This window comes from Hyaena hyaena, unplaced genomic scaffold (assembly GCF_003009895.1).
Source record: "Hyaena hyaena isolate Hyena2069 unplaced genomic scaffold, ASM300989v1 scaffold_20, whole genome shotgun sequence".
NCBI lineage: Eukaryota > Metazoa > Chordata > Mammalia > Carnivora > Hyaenidae > Hyaena > Hyaena hyaena.
The window spans coordinates 3,250,636-3,271,929 of NW_024080652.1; the positions used below are offsets into that span (position 1 = coordinate 3,250,636).

General features: G+C 54.0%; 1 protein-coding gene across 2 annotated transcripts in view; it reads left to right on the plus strand.

Annotated features, from left to right (window-relative positions):
- The window catches only part of SDK1 (sidekick cell adhesion molecule 1), a 500,361-nt gene that overhangs the window by 399,106 nt on the left and 79,961 nt on the right, over window positions 1–21,294 (plus strand). For both annotated transcript variants that reach the window (XM_039226081.1, XM_039226082.1), the window contains 4 exons: window positions 2,452–2,567; window positions 3,785–3,974; window positions 5,963–6,061; window positions 18,906–19,100. In XM_039226081.1, coding sequence (XP_039082012.1) covers window positions 2,452–2,567; window positions 3,785–3,974; window positions 5,963–6,061; window positions 18,906–19,100 — 600 coding nt within the window. The remainder of the gene's footprint in view (window positions 1–2,451; window positions 2,568–3,784; window positions 3,975–5,962; window positions 6,062–18,905; window positions 19,101–21,294) is intronic.

Sequence of the window (21,294 nt, forward strand, 5' to 3'; positions counted from 1 at the left end):
CTGGCTTACAGAAAAGTATTTGTTAGTTTTTAAGGGGGTGTTTGTTCAGTTAGAAGAATTTTGGTTCAGAAAGTGCCTTTGTCACAAATTAGATTAGTAGAGTTTTTGATATTCATTTCAAGATGTGATAATTCAGACTTTAGACATTCTTTTTAAATTTTTTTAATGTTTATTTTTTGAGAGAGAAACAGAGAGCAAGCAGGGGAAGGACAGACAGAGGCAGAGAATCCAAAGCAGGCTCCAGGCTTTGAGCTGCCAGCACAGAACCTGATGCAGGGCTCAAACCCACAAATCATGAGATCATGACCTGAGCCAAAGTTGGACGCTTCACCGACTGAGCCACCCAGGCACCCCTAGACCTCAGACATTCTTAACACTGGAAGAGTGGGACCCTCAGGACCCCTGTTGGGCTGATCTCTCCCACAAGAGTACTGGTGCTCAGTTATGGGTCCTCCCATCCCTGGGGATTCTCTGGTGCCCCTTCCAATGCTGCTGGATCTTTGGGGCTTTGACACCTCCACCTCTGAATGACGCTTCCAGAACTTCCTGCTGGAGGCCTCCCCTCACCTCTGACAGGCAGCACCCCCACTCACCCCCCGTTGCAGCATTTTGATGTCTTGCCTTCCCCGGTCCTGATGAATTTGAACACGTGCCCTCCCCAACAGAGAAATCCACCCCTTCCGAGAACAGACCCTGCCGGGCACCGCTCAGCCCGTGGGGTTGGGTAAGAGGGGGTGCAAGGGGTGAAAAGCCCGGTGGTGGAGTGCAGCTTATGGGCAGGGAGGAAGCAGAGAGAGCTGAGGAGTAAACTGCCTCCTGATGGACCCGTGCCTCCTGAAGATGGCCACACGTGGGCACTTACAGGGCGGCCACAGGCGTACTGAGAGCCGGCATGGGAAGCATGAAGAACATTTCGAACCACATTTAAATAATGTTTCTGATTTTGAAGTATGATCTGACTGGTTTCATGACATCTTATGATTTATTATGATGTATTATAAGGATAAATGAGGCCCTTTTATAAGGATAAAAGAATCAAAAGACTGAACAGTGAGCCATCCTGTAGAGGAGAGAGAGCAAATGAAGAAGAGAAGCATGTTAATCGGGATTGTTTTTAATGAAAAAGAACTCCTAGGACTGTCCCAAAACTTAAGATGCCAGGTTGGAAAGGGAGTTGAATCTGCCTCAAAATAGATAACAGGTGAGATTTGTTATTTATGTATTTTTACCAAATTTAAAATACTCAGATACTTTATAACTGAACAGCTGATTGGATCGTGGAAGGATGTGGATCTGCTGAAACTGTGATCCCGAATGCTGCCATGACCTCGCTGGAGGATGCTAGATCTGCCTTTTCCTTCTGAATAAAGTCTAAATGGCTTCACAAGAAAATTATCGAAGCACACTGAGATTATTGAGACTATAAAGACTTGCCCTTTAAAGTTTGATGGTTGTCTTGATAAACATTCTCCCTGAACCACTGCAAACATATAGGCCAAAATTCGTTCAGTGATGGGGCGCCTGGGGGCTCAGTCAGTAGAGCGTCCGACTCTTGGTTTCAGCTCAGGTCATGTTCCCAGAGTCATGGGATCGAGCCCCGTGTTGGGCTCTATGCTGAGCCTGCTTGGGATTCTCTCTCCCTCTCCCTCCCTCCTTCTCTCTCTCTCTCTCTCTCTCTCTCTCCCTCCCTCCCTCCACCTCTACCCCTGCCCTGTTGCATGAGCACACTCCCCCCTCCCCAAATATTAATAAATAAATAAATAGAATTAGTTTGGTGACATATATAAACAGGGGAGAGTAAAACTTTATCTCACAGGTACATGGGTTAAGACTTGCCTCCAAAGTCCCATCCCTTTGTAAAAAGCACTCACTTTAAATGGAATGGATGGCATGCTGTCCAGCCTTGGTTTCCCCACCCACAGAAGGGGGCCAAGAACCCCTGCCTCGCTGGGTTCTTGCAGCTTCTAGATGTAAGTGTGAATCCGAAGACCCTGTAGCATAGGATGCGCACTGAGCACGTAGGCGACCTTCCCTCCCCTCCCCGTCGTGTGGATGGTCATGTCACCTGCTGTCCCCAGCACCCCCGTCACCTTCACAAAATACCACTCTTGGAGGTGTCACTGAACCGGTGTCTGAAGTGAGGATTTCCCCCTGGAGACAAAAGCCTGTAGCTCTCACGAGTTAATATGAAAACGGCCCGAGCATATTGTCTTGCTGGATGGATTCTGGTAAAATTGAGCCCCTAAATACCCAGGATTTGTGGAATTTGTTGCTAATATTAAAGAGATTTACATTTCTGTTATATCTCTGCAGACCTAATCTGATCACTCCAAAATGCTTAGAACTCATTGCTCTTTCAAGGACAACTTGATTGTTTGGGTAAAAGGTGGGACTTTATTTCTAGAAGCCTTTAGATTTTCACTCCCAATCTCTTTACCTCATCCCTGGCAGTTCCTTCAGCTGCGCCTGAAAACGTGTCCGCTGAGGCTGTCAGCTCCACCCAGATTTTGCTGACCTGGGCCTCGGTACCAGAACAGGACCAGAATGGGCTCATCCTGGGCTACAAGGTGACCGTCCTTGGCGTGGCACTCCCCTGAACCAGTGAGCTTGTATTTCTTCCACATGGACTGCACCGGCCAGTTTTGTGATGTCCATGCCCGTTGTCTTATCTAAACTTCATCACCATCTAGGGATTAGGCGTGGCTGTAACCTCTTAACATAGACTCAGTCGAGGCACACGCGGTAGCCACCTCCTTAACCTAGACCCTCTGCTTTCTGGTTTGTAAAATGGGAGTCGCTATGGCAGCTGCCTCTGAGGGTTGGTATGGGATGGAGGGGTACTTTGTAGGTGTGAGTGTCAGGTCCCTGTTCTTAGCCATGTGCGTGCGTGCCTGCGCACCATAGCCAGGGCGGCCCTGGGTAGTGGCACCGGCGGGAGGGGCTGACTGCCTTAAAGCCTCTCCCGGAGCCCCTGCGGGTTCAGTCCTGCACACCATCCCCAGGCAGCAGGAGGAATCCTCCTGGCCGTGGCCGGCTGCTGACTCCCTGCCTGTCACCTCCAGGCGTTCCAGGATTTCAATCCCTAGTCTCTGTCTTTCCCCACCTGCTCTCAAGGCTCCCTTCCCGGCCATTCTAATTGCTCCCTCAGGTGCCACAGGACGTGGCAATCCCCCAGCTGGGCTCAGTGACCCAAACTCCACACCACATACCTGGGTTCTGGAGAAAAGAGTTTTCTGTCCGGTGTTCACTCTGCTCTCTGGGCACCCTGTCTTCCACGGTCCTCTGGGGCACTCAGGGGCCAGTTCCAGAAGGGTGGGCTATGCGGAAGGACTTAGGGAATGGGCAGGAGCAGGCAGGGCTGTGGAGGGGAGCGTCCCAGGGTGCTGTGTGGGGGGGGGGGTGGCAGCACCTAGGCCGGGGGACCTGAGGCCTGGGGTACAGGTAGATTACAGCCACTGTCCTGAGGCAGGAGCCCAGTTTCCCAATAAGCTGGGAAACAGGGTGGGGTACAGGCTCCCAGGAAAAAGTAGAATGTCTGTGCACTCGGGACCAAGTCCTCATCTTAGTGGCTGTGGCTGCCACCGTGAGCCTCAGATCTCACATAGTGTATTTCGGGGACCGGTGGCCCCCACAGAACACCTGCATGTGGGAGCCTGACCCGCAAGGCTAAATGCGGCTGCCCCCGGGGGGGGGGGGTTGAGCAACGGGGAGTCCCGGGGCCCCTGAGACCCCTTCCTGGCCCGGCGTGCCCTCACGACCGTGCACTTGTGTGCTGATGCTCCAGGTCCTGTTCCGGGCCAAAGACCTGGACCCCGAGCCCCGAAGCCACGTCGTGCGCGGGAACCACACACAGTCAGCGCTGCTGGCGGGTCTCCGGAAGTTCGTGCTGTACGAGCTCCAGGTGCTGGCGTTCACCCGCATCGGGAACGGGGTCCCCAGCTCCCCACTCATCCTGGAGCGGACCAAGGATGACGGTACGATCGCCGGGTGCTCCCACAGCCCAAACAGTGTGGATGCCGGTCATTCCCAACTTAATTTTCAGACCCTCCCCCCCTTTATTTTCCTTGCCTTTTTTTCAGTTGAGGAAAACAAAACAGAATTGTTTTTCAGTCACCATTTATATGGCCAATTTCAGACTGGAGTGAATTTTTACAACCTAATTATGAAGCTGTGTGGATTTGAGTCGTAACTCGGCAGTAGGCAGTACAGTAAAGCTGGGTGGGCTGGGGCCGTAAAACCCACGGCAGCTCCCCTGGGTGCTGGGTCTGCACAAATCTGGGGCAGGACCTGTGCCCAGCCTGGGCGCCCCCACCTGTGGGGCTTCACAGGCTCCCCAGGGGGCATTGGGGGTGGAAGGGGAGCTGCACCCCTGCCTTCAGGCGAGAACAGCAAGTGCTTCTTGACAGCTCTGTTTTTATGGAAGTCTAAATCATCAGTAAATATGGTTTTCCACTTTGCAGATGTCAAACACTTAAAGGTTATCTATTTTACATTTTTATTGTTAAGCTGACTGTGGCGAATGTTCAGAGGGGGTGTATTCTGGGAAAAAAATCCCGATCTCCCTCCGCACCAAAACCCACCTTAGGGAGCAGAAGTTTCTCATGGAATTGTACCAACTGTAGTTTTCTTACGTGTGTCAGCTGAAGCAGCATTCGCGTAGTTATGAGTTGGTCCTGGCTGTGTTTATTTTGCCAAATCTAGGTTTATTTTTATTTTTTAGATATTTTTAAGCTTATTTATTTATTTTGAGAGAGAGAATGCGCAAACCGAGGAGGGGCAGAGACAGAGAGAGAATCCCAAGCAGCCTCTGTGCTGTCAGCATAGGGCCCAATGTGGGGCTCAACCCACAAACTGTGAGATCATGACCTGAGCCGAAATCAAGAGTTGGATTCTTAACAGACTGAGCCACCCAGGTGTCTCCAAACACAGGTTTATTTAAACACAGGTTCAGAGGCATCTGGGTGGCTCATTCTGGTTAAGCGTCCAACTTCGGCTCAGGTTATAATCTCACAGTTCACAAGTTTGAGCCCCATGTTGGGCTCTGTGCTGACAGCTCAGGGCCTGGAGCCTGCTGCAGATTCTGTCTCCCTCTCTTTCTGCCCCTTCCCTGCTCATGCTCATGCTCTGTCTCTCTCTTTCTCTCTCAAAAATAAACATTAAAAAAAAATTTTAATAAGAAAAATTTTTGAACACAGTTTTAAAATTTTAAATGTTCTTCGCAGCTTCTTAGCCAGAGGCAGAATCCCACCCCACGAAGACCGTAACACATATCATCTGACTTTTATATAGAGAGTTCTCTATATAAAAGGCCCTCGGCCTCCTCCCTGGGAATCAGTTAAGTTCCAACCAGAAGTTCTGGTATTGGCCACACACTTCCTCGCCTCTCCGTTTAAGTAAATACATTTTATGAGGGCTATGACCCTGTTATTCAGTGGCCCTGCAGTCACTGGTGCACCGAAGAATTACATGCATTTGTACGCATCCACTCGTCATTTTCTAGGACAGTGCAGGAGTGGGTGGAGTGCAGAAGAGAAAAATCATGATTGTCTACATGTTACTTTGTCAGTTGGGAGGGACTTGAGGCCATCCGGTTTATCTAACACCTGCTAGTGGATGTCAAGCCCCAGACCGGATTCAGGCCAGGTTGGCAAAATCTTGACCCTCTGCTTGACCTGCCAGTAGCTTCGCACAACTTACACCCAGGGGACACTGAGCACGGTTTGCAAACGCTACTTCCAGAACTTGGAAAGCAGATGAGCTGGATTCAAAATGAGGTGTTTTTCTCCAAATCTTAGGGCACCACTCAGAGAGAGCTAGATTGCCAAAGTCACTCACAGACTTGGAGCGTCCCGTCCGTGAGCAGAGTCTCCATGCCAGCCCCCAGAGTCCCACGCAACCTCGCCATCGACCCACGTAACACCTTAGCGGTCCCTGGCTCATGGGCCTCCTTTGTTTCCTGCAGCCCCAGGCCCGCCCGTGAGGCTCGTGTTTCCTGAAGTGAGACTCACATCTGTGCGGATCGTGTGGCAGCCACCGGAGGAGCCCAATGGCATCATTCTGGGTAAGGGAGCTGCCGCGATCCTCCAGATCATAGCTCAGAGGGGAAGGGCCAGTGCTTGATTCCATCTGTTTTTATTGCACGTCAGAGAGGTTGGGGGAAGAAAAAAGCAAAGTCATGCCCCCTGCAGCCGAGCGTTTTCTGTGCTGAGACATGTGGGTCCCCGTGCCGATCTGCGAGCTGGGTGCCGAGGTTTCCCTGCAGATGGAAATCTACATGTTGTTAACCCAGACTCTTTTCCATTTGTTCACGGTTCACACAGTACCATCTGTAATGGGCCCTTTCCTTCAACTCTGAAATCACGAGGCTGTTTCCATGTGTTTGCAAAACAGCAAGATCGGTTTTCATGGGAGCTGGAGGCCTGGCTTTGCTCCCATGTCCCAGGAAACGTCCCCTGCTACGGAGCCTGCACCTCATCCTTTTAAGAAGTTTCCAGAGTGTATTGTGTGTGCCCTGGGTCCCCGGAAAGTTGTTTCCTTGTAACTTTTCATTCAGTGGGGCAACTCAGATAGCATTGATAAAAAGCCTTAATTTTTCCTAGTTCCCCAAAGGCGGCAAGTTTTATTTTTCAAAAATCATCAGTCCCTTTATTTATACACGCCCTCGCCAGGACAAATTAAGGGCCTCCTGTATGCCCAGCGTCATGTGCATGGTGGGCAGTAAGGAGTGCATGCGACCCACCCACCCTTAAGATGCCAGGTACCCAGAGCAGCACCAGGGAGGGGCCCAGGTGCAGTGACCGTAATAGATGATGTGACAGAGATTGGAGGAAAGCCCCACTAGTACGGCTTCCCGGGGCGAGGGGTCTCGGTGGACCAAAGGCCACTCTGGAGCTGGATCTTACAGACAAGCCGCTTCTGGAGCCCTGGAGGAAGGGAAGAGGGGCGTCTGATGGGCCAGACAGGATGCCGTGTGCCTGTGAGAGTGCAGACAGACCCAGGCCTGGGGATGGGGGCCAGGCTGGGGACTGCTGGCCATGGCCAGCCGCACCATGCAGGGGGCACCCCTTGGCCTTGATGCATGAAATCAGGCATCAAAAGGCACAGTATGTTCTCCAGACCTGGGCCAGCCCTCTGACAGGCTGTGTCCCTAATCCCAACATGTGGCAGACCCCCAAATGTGTCAGCTTGTGTGCTAGGTGGTCAGATCATAAACCTATGACATTACAGACGGGTAGTACCTTGGTCATCTGCACAAAGGCCGTGGCCCTCCTCAGTCTCACTCCACCTTGTGTGGTGCCTGGAGCCGCGCTATGGGGCATTTTGCTGTGAGCACGCTGTCTCTGGATTGGGGGACCTTGGGAACCACAGGTTCTTGCTACTCAAGTCACAGTGCGCAGACGAAGAATCCCCGGTCGAAGTGTGTATTTCAGATCCTGTCCAGACGAGACAGGATCTCAGCCTCTTGTTGGGCCCAGCGCCCGAGCTCCAGACCTGGGGTGGGGGCTGGTCTGTGGAGCAGATGGCTATGGCAAAGGCTTTCTGGAGCCCTCACTGCAGCGCCCAGGCTGCTGCCCCTTCCGGAGGGAGCAAGGCTTCATATCCAGTCACCCAGGGGACTTCCCCAGCCTGCTGTGAGACAGGAAACATGTCTGGAGCACAAGGTGTGAATTCCGACCTGTCACGTTGCTCAGAGTCTCCCCTCTGCTGGGGGAGGGAGGCCCCACCCACCCAGCCCTGGGCCTGGCAGCCCCCTTGGCCTCTGCCCGTGCTCTGAGCCCATGGCTGGTGCTAATTTGATGGCACTCGCCACAGCCATCCTGGGTTGGTAAGAATCATTCTGACAGGAGAGCTCCCTGGGAGCTGGAGGGGAGGCAAGAAAACGTGTCACTTGTGTTCCTCTCAGTGCAGACAGATGCGCGCTCTCTGATTTTGTAGCCATGGCTCTGAACTACTCAGCCAAGCTCCTGCTGGGGAGGTTCTGGCCTCCGCCAGCACCAGCGCACTGTGTCTCCAGGTCCTCTGCCAGGGAAGACCCCTGGCCCTTCTCTGCCTTTACTGTCACGTTCGATGTCACCTGTACCTGCGTGCTCTCTCCACACCCGTCCCTGCCTTCCTGCACCAACCATTATCCCAGGAGTCTCACCGGCCAACAGTAAAATCTTGTCACTTATTTTTAAAGGTCTCTCTAACATCTGTTCCTCTGACTGAAAAAGCACTTGGAAAGGGAGAATTCAGACCACGATAGAATAGCACTTTACCTTATTCAGACTGAGAGCCATAGGAAATGTGGCAACACCCAGACGATGTGGGGTGTGGGGAAACAAGCACCCTCGTGCCCTTGTTAGGGGTGTGAACAGGCACAGGCTCTCTGGAGAAGGATCTGGTAACCTCTTAGCGAGGTGAACACGTCTGCGCCCTACCTCCTGGGAGCCCGTCACATCTTAAACCCTGGAGGGCGTCTCACACCTGGACCCAAGGAAAACCAGCTGAGGACACACCTGGCTTTGAATATCACTTTAAATCACAGGAGAAACCAGAACCGGAGACCCGAGTGTCCATCAGTAAGGCCACAGAAAGGTGTATTGTGGGCCATCCGCACAGCAGAAAGCACAGTAACGGTGAAAATGATGAACAAAACTATACAAGTCAACACAAGTGAGTGTCACAAACATCATGCAGGGAAAAGACAAGTTGCAGAAGGATTCATGCAGCCTGACAATGTTCGTGTACCTTTAAAAATGCTGTAAACGTTACTGTCCACCATTCACGGGTGCACACGTACAGGAACGTGTGGACACATGGGCAGGGACACACCCTGAGCTGAGGGGGGGTTACACTGAGGAAGAGGATCCAGAAGGGCCACCGGATGACTTCAACTCTTTCTGTCCCATCTCCTCTCTTATATGAAAACAAAACAAACAAAAATAGTCCAATTTGTCAAGAATCTCCATGTTTGTCCAGTGGATGTGATGAATATATGGGTGTCTATTCTCTAGCATTCCCAGTATGTTCTGTACGGTTGAAATATTCATGATAAAAAAGGACAATTAGAAAACCAAAAAAAAAAAAAAATGGCACATTCACTATAAGCTTTTTTTAAAAAACAGAGAATTCAAAAAAGGAACAGGAAGAAAAAGAGAATTGCCAGTTCCACTGCCCAGAAATAATGTTAGTATTTTTTTCTTCTAATCACTATTCTAATATTTTTATTGTGAAATAGTTCATGCTTACACAGGAGCCTCTTTGTTCTAGCGTGGTTAAGTCACGACGACAGAATCACACACGCGTCCCCGCCACCTGGTCTCGGGTGGCGAGCCCACCGGGCCCCTGTGGGATTCTGTGGTTATCTCCTCGGTAGTTTCCCCCCGTGATTTCTCCAGAGTTGAACTTAAGCCTAAAAATCTAATACTAGTGCTGTGTGTTTTTAGATTTCATAGAAACTCCTATGACCTGTTTTTCTGCAGCCTTGCTCTCTTCTTCCCACGTCATGAATACAGTGGCTGTCCCCGTGTGCACACAACAGCTCGCGCGGCCGTCCCCCCAACCCGGGACGATCGCGGTGTCCCCAGCACCTCTACAACACACACGCCTGGCGCTCCCCTCCGGGTACGAGTTCGGGAGGGTTCCCCGGGCACACCTTCAGGAACGGCCTCATTGGGCCACAGAATTTGCACATTCCCAGCTCTGCACAGTGACACCAGCGGCGCCAAACCATTCTCACAGGTGGTGACACTACTTTGTCCTTCCAGCAGCACATGTAAGTACCCCCACCACTTGTCACACCCGTGCCACACTCGATAGGCTCAGAATCTGAGGTTTTTCCCCTTCTGGAAGGCCTTAAGTGGTGTCTCATTGTGATTTTATGTTGGATTTCCCCAATGGCTCCCCCAGCGCCAGATGCGTGAGCCCATCCTTGCTGGTCTGTGGGCTTCTCCTATTTCCTTTTCAGTCTCTGTCATTTCTCCTTCTCGCTTGCCGGGTCAGCCGTTCACTTAGAAGGTTTTCTTCTCTTGATGTCATGTATATTTGAATGTCCTCACTGGAAGGTTTTCAGGACATCTGGTCAACCACACTGCCGAAGGCAGCCCTCTCTCCAGTACTGGTGGGAGGTCCATGGCGAGAACATGCTTACTCAGATATCGGAACATTTAAATGCAGATACAATAAATACAGTGGAATTGAAGATTTTTAAAATACAGATCATCTCCCAAATTGTGCTGTCATAAGTAATAGGTGCAGCTCACCTCTTTAGAGGTGAATTTTCACAGCATTTCTGATGATCTCCCAGGGTATGGGCCTAGAGGCAGAATGACTGGGAGAAGGTGCTAGAACATTTCTAAGGCTCTTCACCTATACTTCACACTCTCCATCCAGAATCGCTGTTCATCAGCACTCCTGCCAGGAGCACCCATGTCATTCCACCCTCATCAATGTCGACATTAATGTCTTGGCCACTTTAATAGCTAACATATAATATTTATATGGGGGTCATTTTCAAAGTTTATTAGCTATCAGGGTTTGGTGGGTTTTTTTATTCCTTTTGGCAATTCCCAGCTTCTGTTCTACTAGTTTGCTGGGGCTCCCATCAAGAGCCACAGAACAACAAAAATCCATTTTCCATCAACTCTGGAGGCTGAACGTGAGAGACCCCAGTGGGAGCAGGGCTGCTGGGTCCTGGGGCCTCTGTCCTGGGCATGCAGACAGCATCTCCTCCCTGTGTCCTCTCCTGGTCACCCCCCTGACCCCTTCTTGTAAGGGCACCCATCACTCCAGATTAGGACCCACCCTAGTGATCTCATTTTACCTTAATCCTCTCTTTAAAGACCCTGTCCTCAAAAATTAAAATAAAATAAAATAAAAATTAAGACCCTGTCCTCAAATACAGTCACATTGGAAGTGCTTGGGTTAGAACGGTAACCTCAGAATTTGGGGGAGGGGGTGCAGTTCAGCCCTTAACACACCCTTCGTCCATTTTTCTCTTGGGGATTAACCCTCCTGTCACTGGCTTTTCCATGCCTTACACGTTGGTGGCATCTAAGGAACAAGTGGCCACCGAGAGCCCAGAGCCTGAATCCAAGTCTGGGTTGGAGGCCTGGCTCTGCTGTTAGGGCCATGACATGGGATCAGGACAATGTCACCCAGTAAATACCAGCACGATCATTAACAATATTAACTGTCACGTGCATTGCAGAAGTTTCCCCCTTTTAGCTTTGGACATAAAGACATTCACATGGACCATAAACACGTGCACCTTTGAGTTGTCTCCCATCTCCACAGTGGGCGAAGCAGGTGTTGTCACGTGGCCCCTAGGCTGGGGTCGGCGTGCACGCGGTCCCCCTCAGGGCCATCGTCTGTCTGTCCCTCATTGAGTGCCGGGCCTTCCTCCCACCCAGGACTTGCAGCAACGCCATGTGAAATCTGCTCAGGAAGTGCTCCCTGGTCACCATGTCCACCGGGGACGTGGTGGCAGGACGGGGCACGTGGGAGGGTGGACATGGCTAGGCCTCTTCAGGCTGCAGAGAGAGAGGCCCAGCAAGAGGAAAGGCTGAACAACAACTTGAACCTCACACCGGTCTCTCGGGATCTGACTCAGCCGGCTGCTTTCAGGAAGCTTCTCAGACGGCCCCAGGCAGGCATGACTCACCCTCCCTGCGTCCCCAGCCAGCTGTGGTCTGCACCATAAAGTCACGGGTCACAGGCTGCCTGCTTTACTCTCCCCTGCACTGTAGTCCGTGCACTCCGGACAGGCCAAGTGGAAGTATGGACAAGCTTGCACACATTACTGAGCCTGCCTGTGCCTCAGTTTCCCCATCCTTCAAATGGGAATAACACTCACCCTTATAGCATTGAATGGGCTGTGTATGAAGGACTTAGGACAACGCCTGCTATGTAGTAAGTGCCCGACGAATGTCAGCTGACCACGTGGCTGTTTAGTATTTCATCATGTCTCCTGGACCAGAGAATGTCTCCTTGTCGCCCAGCCACCACCCAGTGCTGGCATCTGCCTGGTGCTTGCCAGCAGGCAGTGCAGCACTGGCTCTCCTTGGCCCCAGTAGGCGGAGCAGAGATCTCGCGCTGACCTGGCAGGGAGAAGAACTGAGAGAGGCAGGTTGGAGCCGGGTTATAAGATGCTCCTAAGGTACATTCAGAAGTTGGGATTGTGACCTGGAGGCCCCGGGGGGGCGGGGGGGGGTGTTTCACAAACAATCGCCAAAGTCCAGGTAAGGAGAGGGAAGCATTAAAGGCTTTGAGCATCCCAGCTGCGGCAAAGCGGACAAGCAGGCAGTCATCCACCTGTGACAGGAAGAACCCCACTTTCGAGCCCCTTCTGTTGACTTGGCCTTTAGCCGTAACGGCAACAAGTGTGGTCTGGGTGGCCCGTCACCGACATCACTACAGCTGGAGTGCCGATGCCGTGGGGAAGACGAGAGCACAGTTCCTACAGGTTCAGGGTGGCGTTCATGGGAGGGGAAGGGAAGCTTCCTTCTGCAGGCCTGGTGCCCAGAGACCTTGAATCAATCAGCACCCGGCTCGGGCATGGCCCTCCCACCACAGAAGCTCCTCTGCCGCCCGTGCGCTTGTAATCTCTATTAAAACATGTTCCTGCATTTCCAAAAAAGATTAACAGCGCGAAACACCACCAGGCGCCTACAGGGAAAAACACTTGCTTATTTGCGTAAATATTTTACCATGGAGAGCGCTTAGCATTTAGAGCCTGCCTTCGGGGGCTGCAGTGCAAGCCACCCTGAGCACGGCCACCCTCCCTCGCTGGTTCCGCGCTCCCTTAAATGCCATGAAGCTACCGCGGCGCGTGTGCCCCCCGCCTGACGCACCGCGCCCTCCCCCGCCTCCACCTGCCTACCGAGGGCCTAACATTTACCTTCAGCTTATTACAGTGGGGTGTGCAGGGCTCTGCTTAGGGGAGCGCCGGCGGGTATAATCCTTGTTTGCAAATACGTAGTTCTGATTCACTGTTTCACTTGTCTGCCCCCAGCCCTCACGCGGATAAGCCGTAAAACCAACAAGCCACATGCGTCTAGGCAGGGTGCCCCCGGGGGCCATTCTGTGCCACGGGTCATCTGAATAAGTAGTGGGTGCTGGCGGGGACAGTCACCACTCACACCTACCGACAGGCGCTGTCGAGGGGGTGAGCAGCACCCAGCCCCACCGGAGGCCTTGGCTCAGGGCCCCTGAACATGGGGACCCAGGAATGTATCACTGAACAGGCAACTCTCAAACTGGGGTCTGGTGCTTGCCCGGGAAGCCTGTGACTACCAGCCATGTGGCACACAGTCCCCCAAAGGGCTCTGGGTGTCGGTCTGCAGTCACCACGTCTGAGCGAGGCCGCTGAGACCCCCCACGAGGCTCCCAGCTATGGCTGCATCTCAGAACCTCCCTTTGCATCTCACACAGGTGATGCTTCTAAAACTTGTCTCGGGCTTGCAACACACGCCCTTTTCTGGTTGTGATTTTCAAGATGCACGTTGCTTTCTCCACCTTCTGGGCATATTCAGGGGCCCCCCTAAGCTTCTCTCATGCCGCAGTTTTAATCTCAGCCTTGGACCAGTGTGGCTCATACTTGGCCTTGCTCCTCTGCAATGCCTGTATTATTTTTCACCCATCACCTTAAAAATCAGACTCGGGCCACGTTTCACTCATACTATTGATGCAGCTTCTCCGTTCTTTTCCTCACACCCACCACAGCCTCTGCCCTTGCATGGCTCACATTCAAAACGCTCCTGTTTCTGCAACTGTAATTACAGAACTAGCCATTTCCACCACACATTCTCTCATTATTCTCCACAAGCGTGAGAACCGGGGCTCAGCTGCCTCCTCTTGCCATTTCTGCCCAGAAGAAGGCTCCCTTCTAGTGTCCATGGAGTCTAGGACACATTCAGAACACGTCAACGTAAGATATAGGTGTCAGTCTTTACGTTCACCAGGACACAGAATGGGGACGAGAGGGTATGAGCCTGATTTCAGGGCGAATAACAGGGAGGTGCGGATATAACCCCTGGGCTGGGGGATTTTCCCCAGTGGTGCACGTGGGAGATGAATCACAGACAGACAGATGAATCCCCGTGTCCTGCAGGTACACACAGGTGACAACACTGCCTTGTGGTTCACACGCGATGTTGCAGCACTGTCATCATGGCAGGGGGGTGGGGGTGGGGGCGTCATCGTTCCCATGGGTCATCGGCAGAGGAGCGCAGGGCAGTCCCGTTGTGGGCACCGCCCCTCCGGCCCCCGCCCGAGCAGTCCTGGTTTTGCCTCCGGTAGCCAGTCCATGCACTGGGCTATCACACAGCCACTCAGGCTCGTGTTTCTGAAGAGGGAAAAAAAGGCCTTCAAGATGTGGTGACAAGGCACAAATGAAAAGGCTGCATTTAGAGAAAAATCAGCTTCATTTCAAGTCTGTTCATACAGAAGGGTGATGGCCAGAAGCAGTCCCTGAGATCTTGTCACAGATACTGTGTGGTGGTCAGCCCTCAGGGCCCAGGCTCCCCACAAATTAAATTGAGAGATGAACAGAAGGAGGGGCACCTGGGTGGTTCCATCGGTTAAGCATCTGACTCTGACTCAGGTCCTGATCTTTCAGTTTGTGAGTTTGGGCCCCACGTCGGGCTCTGTGCTGACAGCTCAGAGCCTGGAGCCACTTCGGATTCTGTCTCCCTCTCTCTCTGCCCCTCCCCTCCTTGTCTTCTGTCTTTGTCTCTCTCAAAATTGTAAATGAAACATTTAAAACAATTTTTTTTTAAAGACAGAGGAACGGGAGACAAGTAAATTTAATTCTGTGTGTATATGCTCCCCAAAGACCAGAGGCTCAAATGTGACCAAAGCAGGCAGCTTTTAATGCCTTCGAGACAAAGAAACAATAAATTTGTGAAGAACTGACAAGACTGCGGGGTTTGGGCTTGGGGTAGTAAATTAGTGAAGAAGTAACAAGATTTATTCATACAGCCATCTCGGCCCTAGACTGCCCGTGCCTGGGATAAGGAGCCTCTCTTCCTCCTGATGCGGGGAGGGAAACTTTCACATGGGAGACTTCTTTCCTGCTCTCAGGGGGACAGAGCAGAGTCACAGTGTCCTTCTTGCACTGGCTATTTCTTAAGTAGCTTCAATGCAAAATAATCAATATGAGAAAATGGCATGTTTGGGGGGGGGCTGTGCTGGTCTCCTCCAGCGGCTGGAAATGAGAAGCTGGGAGTCACGCTGAGGCTGAAGCCTGGCTCAGGGCCTCCCCACATCCGAGATGTCACAAGCGGAGTGAAGGCCACTGCTGCAGGTGCAGATGGTCCTGGGCTCCAGGGGGTATGGGGAGTGGGGAGTGGGGCCTGGGGAGTGTCCCAAGCCATGCATGTCCGTGGCCAGGGGTCTGCCCGCTATGGATATGGGCAGAAATCCCACGTCCACCTGGACAGGGCCCAAGCCTGCTTTTAATGCAAAGTTAGTTTCTGTGTCTTTGAGGAGGGCTGGTATCTCTTCATCACCCGCCGTGGCATTTGAGTGGCTGAACTCACTGGCACCAGGTCGCACCTCTTCCTTGAGGTTTTACAAATATTACATTTGATCATGTTCTTGTACGTAATGTCTGTGTCTGCCAGCGTGGCCTCTGTGCTTAATTGTAAAGTTTGATTTGTCTTTGCCAGATACCTTTCTTTCCTTAGTTCTGTCTCTCGTTGAGGAACACGCATACGTTAATGACTGGTCAGGTGCTTTTTGCGCGGGACTCAGGCTGACTCTCCTCCAGTGGTCAGGTGGGAGAAGGGGCCGTCACCAAGGCCCCTGCTGACCCCGGTCTTACCTGAGGCTCGCGTCAGCCTGTGTACACGGAGTGCGTCCCCGCGTGGATGGCACTGCCTTGGGACGGCACCTGGCTTCCGCCCGAGCTTTGATCTACCCTATGCGCTGCTCTACATTCGCTGCTCACCCGTAGTTCTGCTGCACATCCCGACAGCATAAAAATGATAACACGACTCATAAAAGCCAGAGAGGGACATATCGAGGTGAGAGGTGCTCTAAGAGCACTGATTTATATAACTTGAAAGCAGTGGGTAAGGGTCAAGAGATGAAGTTCAGAGTTAATAGCTCAGATAACAGAGATAGGAATGTATTGAAGAGTTAAAAGCACCTACCAGAAGAGGAACAACAGTGGTACTATACCAGCATTCACAGGGCGGGGTCCGTGGGTGTGGGCAGAACCAGGGACTGACCTTGCGGAAATTGTGACCTTCAAGGGTGAGAACATCGTGAGCATCAGGCATGAGTATTAGGAGAACCACAAACAGACAATAAAACTGTGGAAGGACCAGACGTCTGCCAGCAAGTGCCAAGCGCAGAGGTGCCACTGAGGAAGGCCCAGTGTGCCGCGGGATGCATGCTGCCCTACTGCGCACACTCTCATTGGCAGAGCAGGGGTGTCTCTTCATGGATGCACGAGTGCCTCTGGGCTCTCAGATTCTCACCAGAAAGATGCCCGAGGAGCCAGCGGAGGGGATCTGGCTGGCTGGGGCCTGGGCATAGGGAGGCTGTCTCCAAACTACTTCCTTGCACTCCTGGGTTATTGCTGAGCCGTGTGAGTGTAATCCAACCCAAAGAGTAATGACAAAACATTTCAATATAACATTTTAATGCCTTCATTAAAAAAAAAAAAAAAAAAAAAGAGCAGCTTAACGCTAGGAGTTTTCCAAGATGAAGATTAATTCCAGGACAGTAGGACAAGTTCCAGCCAGAAGGCAGCTAACCAGAGATGCGGGCCCTAGACGCACGGTCTGGACACAGGAAGCAGTGACTGTTGGATGACAGAGGGGGCCACGCTCAGCGCCCACCATATGCTCGGCTCAGAGAAAGTGTGCACCACACAGAACCTGGACTGGCCCCCCCTCATGTAGCCTCACAGACTGAGATCCAGAGGGGGCATAGTGCTTGTTCACAGTCACACATCATGGAATTCCCAGTGCCTGGCCCGCAGCCCAGGCCTCGCACTCCCACAGCAGGTGCTCGTCACATGACACACACTCTTGTCCCCTGGGGACAGACTCGTGTGCTGCTGGCACTTGGGATGCGTGGCCTAGAGTGGCCAGGAAGCTCTCCCTTTGCTGGAAGGTTGGAGTGGAGGTTTTCTATTCACAGGAACAGTGTATAACTCAGTGAAACGTGTTGGCTTTGGAGCCAGGCAGACTCGGGCTCCAGTCCCGGCTCCTCTGTTTACTTGCTGTGTGGCCTCAGGCAGACCACTTACCCACTCTGAGCTGTACTGCTTCGTGCCCAAGTGAGGCCACATAGGCTACCTGTTGTGGCCATGGTGAGGGCTCAGAGGTCAGCAGGAGAGCCCCATGAGGCCTAGAAGGCTCAGAAGACCTGGGACTAGGCTCCCGCGACACGCAAACCCCAGGCTCCCCGCCTACACTGGGCAAGGGAAAGAAAGGTGGGAGCAGGGCATGGAAAAGAGCCGCTCAACTTCTCTGGGCTGCTGGTCATCAGTTCCTGAATGGGAAAGGACAGGCATCTAGCAGGATGCCCTGGCCAGAGCCCAGAGGCCACCTGAGGCAGCTGGGGACAGCCAGTCATGGCGAGGAGAAGGAACCACCGGAGGCAGAGCCACAGCATGACAGCCAGTCAGGGGCCCGAGCTCCAGGCCCTGCGGACACCAGGCCTGTGAGGGGCCATCATGTGGAAGGGTGGGGCGTGTTGTGCCTCCCAGTGTGCATGCTGATGATGGTGACCAGCAGCAGTCAGGGGCCCCGGGCTAGGGGCATTGTCTGGCTGATCGCATGGAGTTGTCCCCCTGCCTCACATGTGGCCGCCAGGGGGAGGCTCTTTACATGGTTGCACAGAAGACGGAGTACAGGATCCCAGAAGATGCTGGTAAGCTCCATCGTCCATGGAGCCAGAGGAGATGCAAGAAGAAAGACAAAGGAGGAAGGTGTCTCACACACAGGGGCGGGCAGGCTCGTGGAAGCACTGTGGCCTTGCCACCCCCCCAGGAGGCCAGTGAAGGCAGGGCTGGTGGGGCTCGGGCTGGGCTCTGCTGGCCTACCCCCTCCACCAGGGGGGCGTCGCTGTGTGGACGGCACCACACCCCGCCGGCCAGTTCTGGTGTTCACCAGTGCAGACAGACGCATAGCCGTCTGTGCCCAAGAGAAGGCGGGGCACGCTGGGTCCCGGCCTGGTGTGATGAGGCGCTGCTGCTTCAGACGTGTGGGGCGGTCCCCGCGCAACCTGCTTGGGACTTTGATAGTTAATAACATCAGATCAACCATAATCCCTTGATAACCAGGAACTTTAGGAGACGTTCAGAGCCGTTGAAGCCCCCTGAACTGATCACATGCACCCCGCTGCCTCCCTGACATGAGGGGGTTATGTACATTGGTGCCCCCAACCCGCGGAGGGGGGGTGCTAGGGCTTTCTGGGGCGGTGGGGGGGCACAGAGGGGGCACAGGGGGCTGCAGAGGGGGCATGGATGCCTGTAGAGGGGGCACGGGGGGCACAGAAGGGGCGCCGGGGGCAGGAGAGGGAACCTTATTGGCACCAGCTCCTACTCAGAGCCCTGGGATCCGCGAGAGACAGGAAGAGTCAGGAGTAACCAATGTGAGAAGGACACATTTGAAAGAACTTTCTAGGAGGAGGCAGGGACCTTGGCCCTGTGAGGGGAGGGATGGGTGAGAGAGGGCTGAAAGGGGAAGAAGGCCACGGGGCCCAGTGCCCAGTGCTTTGGGGCTCTATCCTTTGCAGAGGCTGTGGTGCCCCTCCCAATGGGCACCATATCTGCCTGTAGGATGTTGGCCGGGGAGGAAGGAAGTAAGGAGAAACAAACCAGGGTGATGGCTGATGGTGAGGTAGCGGGAAGCCGGGGTCCCTGTGGGCTGGCGTGACTCACAGGCACCCTCCCACCCCGCCTGCAGGCTACCAGATTGCCTACCGCCTGGCCAGCAGTCGCCCCAATACATTCACCACGGTGGAGGTGGGCGCCACGGTGAGGCAGTTCACGGCCACAGAGCTGGCCCCGGAGTCGGCCTACATCTTCAGGCTGTCAGCCAAGACAAGGCAGGGCTGGGGAGAGCCACTGGAGGCCACAGTCATCACCACCGAGAAGAGAGGTAAGACCCGAGGCCCGAATCTGCTGTCATGGGGCCCCAGCGGGGAGAGATGATCCCATGAGGGGCCATGAACTTGCTGGGTCCATGGCTTCCTGGGCTCTGGATGGCTGCAGGAACCACGCATTTATCAGGCATCTGCTGAGCCACACCTGCAGCCAGAAACGGTACCATAGTGTGTCTGCACAGCCTGACATCTACGGGACAGGCATCAATGTCCCAGCTTCAAAGAGACGCAGCTCAGAGAGGTTGTGTAACTGGCCCAGGGATGTACTGAATCCCCTAAAAGCAGGCACTAGGTCTCTGATGTTCAAAACCATGGGCCCAGGTGCCCAGTGAACACGTTTCCTACCCAGCAGCCCTAGGGAGTTCTGTCTTCCCAGGCACCTCCTCTGTTCCAAGTGCCATCTTGGTTTGTCCTCACCAAGCCTGGGGACAAAAGCGCCACAAGCCCCAATTCTGTGGAAAAGGAGGCTGGGCCCAGACGGATCCAGTCGTTTGCCCAGTGCAGCTGTGGGCAGAGATGTGGACGTGACTCTTCCCACAGAAATCCACTGCAGGTTCCCACGTCACTGAGCCTCTGCCCTCAAGCCTCGCTTGGGAATCTGCCTCAGCAGCCTCCCTCCCTGGGGCCACCGCTTGGGGCCTCTGACCCCGGCAGCTCTGGCTGCAAGTTCAGGTCGTGAGGTTAGGGCCAGGCCCAAAGGTCCTGGGAAAGAAGACAACACGCAGCTGACAGGAACTAGGCTTGGCTCGGAGAGGTGACCTGTCCTCCCTCCCATCCAGGAGGCCCCAAGCACCAGGCTCTGGAGCTGTGTGACCTTAGGCAAAGCTCTTCCCCTTTCTGTGCCCTGGTGTCCACCCGACAGTGTCTTGGGGAGCACTTGGGGCAGCGCAGAGACCCTGAGGGGCAGTACAGTCATCAGACCTCCAGGTGCTGAGCCGGCACAGTGTCCCCACTCAGAGCGCGAGCCAGTGTCACCACTACCTGTGTGGTCACTTTGTGACAAGATCTAGAGCAGCCAGTGTGAGGGAGGCCTGAGCTGAAGCCAGCGTGCTTGAAACCCAGTCCAAAGGGCCTGTCTGCCACCTGCACAGGGGAGAAGCAGAGGGCTGGTGCGTTCTGAGCCCTCGCCATGTTCTGGCTGCCATGGAGGCATCACCGCCCAACCCCCTCTCTAATTCCCACACAAGGAGGCCAAGCAGCTGGGGAAACTGAGGCCCCACAAGGTGGGAGAGCCTGCCGCCGAGGTCCAGCAGCCGCTCTGTGGCTGCCCCAGGACGGGGCCACTTGGCCCAGGCACATGGCCGACCCTTCTGATGGCCAGTGGTCTGCAGTGTCACTGCTCTGTGGCTTCAGTTCTTCCAGGGGGTCCGAACCTTCGAGGGGAAGGTCGAACCTCCAGCCCTCTACAAGTCACTTGACCCTCAACCCCGAGCCTCAGTTCCCCAAAGATGACAACGCCCACCCCAGAGCCGCAACAGCCTCTGCCAGATGCATGCCCCCTCCTGATGCTCCGAGGACAGGCATCTCTACTGTTCACTGGAGGATGGAAATCCCAGGGTCCCCAGGGCTGCCGGAGCATGAACAGGCAGAGGAGATGGCCACGCACACTGGGGCCCGGCTGTCAGCACAGAATGCTGTCCGACCGAGTCCCCCAGCACGGGGACCCCAGGACAGAGGACGCGCCCAAGGAGAACCCCTCCAGCAGCTGTGGCCCAGGTCCTCAGGCTCCTCCTCGTCCGGATCTGTGGTCGTGCCCGCGCTTTCAGTGCCTGGGAAGTGGCCAAGGCCCTGAGGGCCTCTCCCAAAGGCTCTTGCCTTCTTCCTCAGAATCCGTGCAGTCCCGTAGGGGGCTTAGCACTTTCTAAGGCACAGGGAAAGACACAGCGTTGCTCAAGGTCTGATGTGACTTAAATCCAAGTGGAAGCATTTACATGGGTACCCTTCAGGGGAGAGGTGCCCTTCAGGAGATGGGTGTCCCTCAGGGGACAGGTGTCCCTCAGGAGATGGGTGTCCCTCAGGGGATGGGTGCCCTTCAGGAGGAACCCTGGTCCTCAGCGGAGCTGCTGGGGCTGGGAGACACGTGCCTGCATCCCAGCCCGCGCCCTGACCCCCTGCACCTCCTGCCTCACCCACACCCCAGCCCGCACCCCGACCCCCCAGCACCTCCTGCCTCACCCCAGCTCGTGCCCT